Source organism: Pygoscelis adeliae, unplaced genomic scaffold (genome assembly GCF_000699105.1).
Source record: "Pygoscelis adeliae isolate BGI_AS28 unplaced genomic scaffold, ASM69910v1 Scaffold86, whole genome shotgun sequence".
Classification (NCBI taxonomy): Eukaryota; Metazoa; Chordata; class Aves; order Sphenisciformes; family Spheniscidae; genus Pygoscelis; species Pygoscelis adeliae.
In genome coordinates this window covers 200,342-210,734 of record NW_008824930.1, presented here as the reverse complement: position 1 = coordinate 210,734, position 10,393 = coordinate 200,342, and the positions used below count along the sequence as shown (strand labels likewise).

General features: G+C 40.4%; 1 protein-coding gene across 1 annotated transcript in view; it reads right to left on the bottom strand.

Annotated features, from left to right (window-relative positions):
* The window catches only part of ANKRD33B (ankyrin repeat domain 33B), a 36,483-nt gene extending 29,764 nt beyond the window's left edge, over positions 1–6,719 (bottom strand). The window contains exon 1 of the mRNA XM_009324998.1: positions 6,507–6,719. Coding sequence (XP_009323273.1) covers positions 6,507–6,719 — 213 coding nt within the window. The remainder of the gene's footprint in view (positions 1–6,506) is intronic.
* Between the last annotated feature and the right edge of the window lie 3,674 nt (positions 6,720–10,393).

Sequence of the window (10,393 nt, the reverse complement as noted above, 5' to 3'; positions counted from 1 at the left end):
CCTACGTGCTGCTAATACTCCAGAAATTGCACTGAAAAGTGGGTCTCCACAAAAAGACATGAGGCGCTAATAACTGTAATTGTTTAAACACCACCTTGGTAAATTCACACTTTATGAATACTGGAGATTTTCAGTTTTGGGTGAAAACATTACCTTCAAAGTATGCAATTTTCAAGTAATGCATAGTGAACTAGCATTGCTAATACTAAGAGTATAAATTTTATGCCCAAGTTTCTCATGTTTTATAACTGTTAGAAACACTGATGATTACAGCAGAACATGTGGATTATGTTTCAGATAGACTTTCCTACTTTTTATGTAAACATACATAAACATACATGGTCAAGGGCAAAGAGGGTTGCGCTCTTGTGACTTACACCTACGAGTACTGACGACTCCATAATGTTCACAGCTGCTTTAGAGAGCAAGAACTAACTCCTGCTATAAAAACCATCAAACTACAGTTCTGTCTATTTTAGGAATAAAGTAACTGACAGGCTGCACACAGCCACTGGAGAGGAAATCCAGCATGCCTCAGACTTCCCATTAAGGAATGGTTCCTTCCTGCAAGTTTAGCATCACCCTGTGAAAAGCGCATCTGTTTTAACAAAAGACAGAATTACATTTCTGAAAGATCAGAGGATAGCACTTGGCTGTATCAAGAACACTGCTGCTACTGGCTTTCAAGTCCTAGCAAGTAGCCTCACATTAATTTAGTGCCGTATTTAGGGAATGGGCTCATCCACAATGACGCTTATCTGCAAGAGGCTCAGCCTGATTTTTTGATTGAGAAAACACACACTGTGACATTGAAATAATCTGTTCAGAGGGGACCTTTTTTTCCTCTGGTAGCTTGCTATTTTTTATAGATTCAACTTCTTAAAAATCCTGAAGAAGATAGTTCTAAAGCAGCTTTTTTTTTTTTAAAGTGTGCATTCCCATTTTAAATTTCTCTCTTTTATTATCTCAATCGGCTAAATAAGGATTTATCATCCACTGCAGCTGTAACAGGTATCAGCGTATGAGCAGACAGTTCGGCAAAGGTGAAAATCACATTTAGGATCTTCAAGTGAGAGACAGTAGCATCACCGTTGTATCTGTCTCAAGTCAACTACAGTACAGCAGCTTGAGTTTAATCAGCAAATGCAGGAACGCTCGTAATGCCATTACCTAGTGGCAATTGCTGAGTGAGGCTCTACCTGCCATTGGTGCAGTCTTTCCTCTTAAGCAGAGCCTGTGACCACCCTGTTTATCTATCTCAGCTGAGTGTCTAGCTCCATGCCACAAAGGCAGGAAGGAATCTCCTGCCTCTGTGTTTGGATCTAAGACTCTCATCTTCCAATGAATACACCCCATTCATCTGAATAATAAAGAAACATAGGGAGGGATTGAACATTAATATATTGTTGAATTTGAAGTAAAGAAGATAGCATTAAATATCTGGGGGGAAAAAAAAGTAAGGAGTAATTTCACATTTACATTCAAATGTCTGGAATTACTAGAGATGTCCTGCCTTTGTAAAAAACTGCTAACTCATTAATGCAATATATCCTCTTTGTAGAACAGTTTCTGTCGAACAATCCAGAAACTGTTCTTCTACCTCATAAAACTGGAGAATATTTGGGTAAACTGCAAAACAGCTTCTCTTGAGTCAGGACTCCAGGAATTCATATACGCAATCTACTTTTTAATTTAAGAACCTGTATCTATGAGCGAAATAGTAGACATTTAAAACAGTTTTCTTAACGAAGGAACACCTCGTGCTGAAAAGAAACATGCTACAAAAAAAGCAGTATGTACCAAACACATCTGATGGAGGTTTTTCAGAGCTGTTTGCAGTGAGCTTGACATGTCTCCGTGCCCCACAGCAGCCGAAGAATTACAACAGTCTGGCATAGAGTCTTTTGGTACTTCAAGACATTGCTTGACTGCAGGATGGCATTTTTGTTGATAGAAGCTCACTAATGGGAACGGTATCTGAACATACCAAGGGACCTTTGAATGATGCTCCAGCCCCCTGGAGAAAAAAAAAGATATCTGGTTTATAGGGAATTTTCAATGTACAGTTGGAAACCACATCCTAAAAAAAAAAAAAAGGATTTTTTTTGCTTCCTGGCTGCAAGCCATAAAGCTTATAAAAGAAAATAAACATGTTCTTATGTCCAAGACTAATCACAGGAGCTCTCTAATCTCTCCAGCTGAAGATTTGTAAATAAATACCTTTATATAAAATAAAAGCATACAGAAAAATATTGGCTACCTGACACATTCCATCTCAGTTTGTGACAGCTATTACTGTTCACAAGAAGACTATATCCTGTTGCATTCAATGTTGGCCAAACATCATAGCAATTATTGGACTAGCACTTTCACATAACTAAGCATTTAGCCACAGCCATATTATTCATGTCTTGAAAAAATTAGGAATGAGCAAATGGGCCTGCCTATCCATCAGCTGTCTGTGTTGCTTTCCAGGATTTTCTGTTTTTCTGTTACAGGAGGATACTTCCCATCAGCTCAGTACGGCATTAGGCCACACAAGCTGTCATGGCTGATCTGTTGCTGTTAGAAAGCTCCATCTAAGCAAAAAAGTTGGCAAGCTCAGAAAACTGGACGTGTACTTCTACTAAAGATATAAACAAAGCTATGCCATACAAAGATTCCTATATGGTAAATGAGGACCTTCGATTGAAATAGACTTGGTTGCTTAGAGACACTCGTCCATTAAAATAGTATAGACATGATCTGTAAACACAATTTTCTTCATTTTTGTGATGCCCAACTCCAAAGCACCGGAATTCGCTGAGAAATGGAAGCGAAGAAACACATTTACTGTGAAGAAATATTGCAAAGAAGATTCCATTAATATTTGTGCAATTTTTCTATTTCATAATGATGAAGAGCATGATAGAGAAGGAAACTCTCCAATCATTGGATAAGCATAGGGTGGTTAGCAATAAACAGGAGTAATGAGAACAAAAAGCTGGGTTGAAGAGGTATTTCTGCATTTAAAAGGAAGATAGTATGTGTTGGTGCAACTAAATATTCCATTATAAATTTGGTGTTTTGTTATTAGCAATGTATGACATTCTTAATGTAAATTTTCAGCTGTGCAGCCTTATTACATACATTATACTGAACAAAATCATTACATTTCCACCCCATAAATGAAAAACAGTCATTTTTATAAAGTTAGTCCTTGTTCATTTAACAATCACTCACAGGCCACACTCGTGGACAAACCAAGCAGTTTTGCAGGATGCTGAGGCAAAACCAGAAGACTGGCATTTTTGGAGTTGATTGATGATTAAATATACCCAACCACAATCAAGATGCTAAGTGGCAAATATTTCCTCTACAGCTTTCTGTCATTTGGCTTCTTTTTGTTTCACCATAACTGAGTATGTGGAGCACTAGCTGTCCACCTTCAGCAGCAGACCCTTAGGAGCATCCTTAAATCCATCTGTGCACGGTCTGAGAACAGTAAATCTCAGCAGCATTAAACCTCCCAGCTCCACACAGAGCTCCACACAGAGCTGACCTTACGCACACCAGCAGCACAAGACACTGCCAAAGCTTGCTCCTCTGTTGCCCTGTGGATGGACACAGGACTCGGGAGCAAAAAACACTGTCCTTCATTACCACCAAATCTACACAGGTGCTGTTTCTTCAGCCATAATCTCTAGAAGCAAATGCACCGAGGTCTATACTTTCCGTTCCGCACTTTTTTGATTCCTCTAATGTGCATTTTATCACCCAGTGCTGAATATCTCGTTTCCTAGGACTGACTCTCCCGCCTCGTTCTTTTGCCAAAGAAATGTACAACTATCACTTTCAGTTCTGAAAAGGCAAGAAATTATATGCTAACTATGGCGACTTCAAAGCCTCTGAGCCCTTTATTTCACAGAGAACTTTCCGCTTGCTACAGAAGTCCACCAGACTGTGCCCAACACTACCAAGCGAGAACCAAAAACCCCTTCCACACCTCAGGAAGGACAGACAGGTCAGATGAAATTGCATCAGCTACACAACGGCAATGACTCATACAGGAGCAGTAAACTGAAATAGATGTGTACCTTAATGATTTCAAAGACGACTCTTTTTCAGGTTATGATCCCTTCTATTTTTGAGTCAGGTTTCCACCCCCCCTTAAAGTCTGTGCTAACTTATCCTACTCAGCTGGATATTAGAAAGCACAGGGAGGAAATATCAAGGTCTTGCCTCTATTGGTAGACTGACAACTTATAATTTCCTTCTCTTTTTTAAGTTCATGTACAAGGAAAATAGCCTTTACACCCAGATTTGAAAATTACTGATTTAATAGCATTTTACTTGCCATATATCTTCATTCATTCATATTAAATTGTTTGTGGCATAAGGAACCTCATCAGTACGTGCTTTTCTGTGTCAGATATCTCTGGCCTAAATATTTGCTTAAGGACAAGAACTCCAGTAAGCTTAGAGAGATTTAAAATATTTTCAGAGAATATATAATCAATTTTCTAAGTAATTTCTGGTTTCCCTATCACTTCTACTAAAATTTTCATCACTCTCCTGAAATGCCTTGGTCTGGAGATAGGCTCTGAAGCTGTCAGTTTCCACTGGCTTTTATTTTTAATTCAATAGGAAATAAGGTGACTTAGGTCTGTGCAGAAAAGCTGCAGCGTAGTAAAAACCACAGGAAGGTTTGTTAAGATCTTCCTTCACTTGTATCGATGAGAAAGGCAAAATTTTACAGAAGTGAAATTAAATGGAAACCAGAAAATATGAACAAGTATTGATGATGAACAACATCACCTTCCACTTAACAGTTCATCAGGCACAACTTCTTGATCTCAGAATATACTGGGGTGGGGTCTTTTCTTTTCTTTTCTTTTCTTTTCTTTTCTTTTCTTTTCTTTTCTTTTCTTTTCTTTTCTTTTTTCTTTTCTTTTCTTTTCCATGAGGAGTGGAGGCTAACGTATTTAGAGGGTTTACAATTACTGACCAAATGTTGCAGCTTCTTATTCCAGATTTCTAAGAACTCTATATCTCTATTAGCTAAAAAGATCACAGAGTAGCAGTGGAAGAATGGTAAAACTTATATTTTTCTCCCTCAGTTTTCAGGCACCTGGAAGCAGTAACAGGTTTTCCCCTAAAACAGATAATTTTCAAACGTTTTGCTAAGTGTTTGCAGTTGTTTTTCTATTTCTCTGACACAAAATGAGAGAATGCTACTTGGTAATACTGCAGTATTTTTAAGAGCAGAAGGTCTGACCTTTGTATTTCTACCTTAAAATTATGGGCAGGATGTTTCCTGTTACCTTCAGAGTCCAACTCCTTCAATCCACCCCTGGAAAGACACAAACAACAGCAAATATCCAAAATGAAGGTTTGTTGCAATTAACTGATGTAACTAACATTAGTATCAAAATCCTACAGGCAAAATTTACCTTCTTCCCCTTAATGTTTGTAAATCTCATATTGGATATTTGCACAGTAGAATTGTTGTAAATAACACGATTATACTAATTGATATTGCTTTGTAGTAATAATCTTAAAAGTCCAGCCAACACAGGTAGACTTCAAAATCATGTGTTTTGGAATATTATCGATTGCAGTAGCGCCAATAATGAGGTAGAGTCTTTCCAGATGCACTCCCTGAAGACCTTAAAATCTGAAAGGGAACAACAGGACACGACTGTGGGAAGGAAGAGAAGCAAGTTTGTAAAATTAATGATGACAATATTTCCACGTTTTTGTTAGTTTTTATATCACACAAACAATCTTCCCTTGCCCTTTCCCCTGTGACTGATAAACTGCCAAATCATACAGGCTTTGCTGTAATTCTTATTTCCTATAAGACACACACTAACAATTTAGTGATAAGTCAGAACTGATGCAATCACCGTACTAGAAACAGAAATTACATGAGGAAGTGGAAAATACAGTATTTTTAGACAGGTATTCAAAGTCTGAACTGGGTACCTAAGCACTATTTAAAAAACTTCCTCCCCAAAGGAATGTGTTTTGTGGATGGCAAGGCGTAAACAGAAAAGAAGGGCCAATATACACGTTAAACTCACCAAATGCAATTACAATTACTGTTTTGCATTACAGAAACACTAGTACTGATTTTTTTAAAAATTCTCAAAACAGTGAATTCTTATTATTTTAAAATTCTCAAAACATTAATTTTATTCCATTTATTTGACCTAAAATTTCAAACGCTGCAGACTGGCAGGTGAATGACAGTAACCTAGTTTACAAATGATACTAATTACAGAATTGTGAACCGTACTTTTCTGCACACTCAACTCGTCCAAATAATAATGGCAGTATAAAAGAGCTAGATGATGAAATCTTTAAATGCAGTGGCTGGTTTTGCCTGTAAGCAGTCCAGCGTGAAGCCAGCAGCCCTCACTTCACTCTGCTGGGGAGATGTACTACGTCGGTGAAGCATGCGTAAGAGCGATGCAGGGTGAACTTTTCACGTAACTATTTAATATCCACGGATGTGGCCTTACGAGCGGGTGTAGCGCGTTACCCTCTGCTCCAGCAGCCCGGACCTGAGCTGGAAGCAGCAACGCGAGCGTGCGCCTGCGGGTTCGGCGCCTGTGCCCCGGGTACTGCGCCCCCACTCCCCCACTGCCACAGCCCGCGGTGGAGCCGCTCTCCCTTTGCACCGATACCAAAGGAGACCCCACCTTTTTAACATCCTTCCTCTCTGCGACATTCATCACAGGGATCACAGATATTTATGCCAGTTAGTCGGCAATGTTAATCTGTTTTGCCACACAGTCACTGTCTATGTCTAACAGGGTGACTGATTCGTGGACCTAGCACAAGAGGGTAGGAGTTTCTGCTGATCTAGCATCAAGTACTAAAACTGCAACGAAAGATCATAGCATTTTTTGATGACACCTGATAACTAGGGGATTTCATAGCTTTAATGACAGCAGAAAAGAGTGCTAGACGAGAGATATGAGACACACTGAGGAACAGCATCACCTTACTAGAAACCTCCAGGTAATTATTTTTTTCTTATTTGAACTCAGATCCTTAGAGGACGATCCATTCACTGTAGGTTTGTGATCTGGCATGATAACAACCACATAGCTGCACACCAAAATACTGCAGCTCCACCTGCACCCATCTGTGATTGGAGCCTCTGCTCATAAATCAACTGCACTGACTGTAATAAGCATAAACTAGGTCAAGCTAAAAATGTCCACGGAAAGATAAAACGACAATAGTAAGTGAAAGGCATTTCACAATCTTGCATCTTAGAGAAAAATAATTTGGGTAATAAATTTTAAGAGAAAGGCTGACATTTATTCACCATGTCTCTTCTTTCTTTCTTTTTGTCCTGGGATGCCTATATTGCTTACTGCTTCTAAAATGTCTCATATGAGTATTAAATATTTCAGAGTTTGCTTCACGTCATATCACTAACAGGATGATTGGGAGGTAATGTATGGTGGGGAAGGACTGTGGTATCTGCTTATATTTTTAAAATTCAAAAGCAATTTTTTCAAAGTCTTCAGGCAACTCTATTTATTGCAACAGGTGTAATTTGGTGAGGGAGCTCTTGCCTGTCAGATTTAATTATCTTGCTTTTGCAGGGAGTTTTCCACATATATGTAATGGATCCAATACACTTCATGGGAACTTGTATGGAGATAAGCATTGTAAATGCACCAAGACATCTGAATTCAGCAAACTGCATACATGCTATTTTAATTCAAGTAAGGTACTAACAAGATTATCATGTACCTATGTCCTGGTTTCGGCTGGGATAGAGTTAATTTTCTTCCTAGTAGCTGGTACAGTGCTGGGTTTTGGATTTAGCATGAGAATAATGTTGATACACCGATGTTTTAGTTGTTGCTAGGTAGTGCTTACACTAGTCAAGGACTTTTCAGCTCCCCATGCTCTACTGACTGAGAAGGCTGGAGGAGCACAAGAAGCTGGGAGGGGGCACAGCCAGGACAGCTGACCCAAACTGGCCCAAGGGATATTCCATACCGTGTGACCATGTGACGTCATGCTCAGTACATAAACTGGGGGGAGTTGGCTGGGGGAGGGGTGACCGCTGCTCGGGGACTGGCTGGGCATCGGTCAGCAGGCAGTGAGCGATTGCATTGTGCATCATTTGCTTTGTATATGCTATTACTATTATTATTATTATTATTCCATTATTAAACTGTTCTTATCTCAACCCACGAGTTTTCTCACTTTTATTCTTCTGATTCCCTCCCCCATCCCACCGGGGCAGGGGGAGAGAGTGAGCGAGCAGCTGTGTGGTGCTCAGCTGCCGACTGAGGTTAAACCACGACAACCTAATACTCAGTTCAGGTTCCTATTCCACAAGCAGTTCTGCTCATGAGTATCTTCACGCATGGGCATCCCTGTTGCATCCTCAGGAGAGGAAGAATTTTCCAGGCTGGGAAATGCCCGCGGCCCGTACAGCAGCAGAGCAGTAACACAAAACAAAGGACAACCAACAAGAGTCTCCTTTCCATACATTATAAATAGGTGGCAAGGAAGATTCAGTCCCACCCTAAGTAAATGGCGGCAGGATGCAGCCCGCCGTGGCATCCGTCCCTCTGGCCGGTGCTGGCAGGACGTTAACAGGGGACCCCAGAGCTGCCCGAGCCTTTCCGCACAGCCACCACTTGCAGGCTGCGGGACAGACTCTGCCTGGGGGATTGCACTGATTTTCTGTCCCTGGGGTACGAGGAAGACGCTTTCATTCCGTTCCCAGGGACCTTGAAATGAAATGTTTTCTTTCCCTGTCGCCCGTGAAATGGCAAACGGTTTCACTCCCCCCTCAACCCACCGACCGGGTTGCCCTCCAGGAACGATGCGGCTTTTATTCCAAGCTGGCGTTTCGGCACAGGAAGCTCTGCTGAAGCAGCGCCGCAGAGCAGCGTCTCTGACACGGTTACGCTGCCCAGCCTCCCGTGCAGACAGGACTCGCCTGACACAGTGGTGACGATTTCCCCTGCAGCACGGCAGGGAAAATAACCTGTTGCTTCCCAGCCAAAGGTTTCCTCTGGCTGCCGTTGCTCTGTGCATCTAGGCATTTACTATGCAGTACAGCTTGTCTCGGCATAACCAGAAAACTCTTCTACTGTGTTTGCATTTTTTACTAGCTCAGAAGAGCTCTGTACGTCTAAACACTAAGGTTTCGTTAATATTTGTGGTATTCCATTTCCCCAAAATGGCCAATACTTGTTATTCTATACTCTTTGTCTAACAATCTATTGCTATTTCATGCTCTTTATAGAAAATCTTTCTCTGTAGAAAGAAAAATATTTTAAATTATATCTCCTTTATGGACCTGAGCTTTGACTCTGCCTTTTCTTGAAACCTTTATCGAACTCATGTGATACTTCCAGATTCCAGATATGCAGAAGTACCCTACCGCCTTCCAACGTCTCTCTTCCAGCGTCTCTCGTCATCAGCAGTCGGTCTGTCTACACCAGGCTGTCCCAAAGACAGGGCCTCATGTACTAAGAGGCAAAGAGGCGAAACACGAAAAAAACCCAAACCCACATATGTGAGAGGGTACTACAGGATCAGGCTCAAAACGTTATACATCCGAAACATGTGAAGCAACAAAAGCCCAACCGTGAGTCATTCCCGTTTTGCATCAGCTTGCTTTCAAATTGCTCCCTGTGGAATTTAACAGACATAATAGAAAATAATAGAATTGAAAAATGGGAACTATTTCCACATTGTGGGTTTTTCCCACAGTGGATACAATTTGAATTGCTAATTCACTGCCAGATGTGCAACCACAGACTCTGTGACAACCATCCTCTTCCTACGGTACTTAATTATTTCTTATTGTGACACACTGGGTATGCTACAGGATTATATTTAGCCCAGGTTGGAGGGCTTCCGTTTTTGTTTTTAATGAAAGAACGCTTAGAAATGGGTAAATTCAAACCTATGTGGCATAACATTTTAAATAATTTAAAAGGGTAACCTTCTGAGAAAAACTTCATTTATGAAAACATTAAAGGGGAACTCCCATCTCCAATAAAGCCTGTGGGAGTTCTTCATTGCTTTCACACCCTCCAGAGATTTTCTTTTCTTTTTAAAAAATCTACCAGCAGTTTTTAGTAAGTGGCCTTTGTGCAACTCTACCTCAGTCACAAAAGTTAAACCTAATTCCACAGTGCAATGACAGACGATATAGGAAGAATATGCAGAAAAATTGTTAGCAGGCAATATACTGTTTATGTCAATTGCTAAAAAACTACCCAGAACAGAATAACCTGTATAAACAAAGTATAAGAACTGGAAAAGGTACCAAAATTAATGACAAAAACACCAATTTGGGAAAAACTGGAGCATCATATTATCTGTGTCATCCTACTTGAAAGCTATCTTGTCATATCTG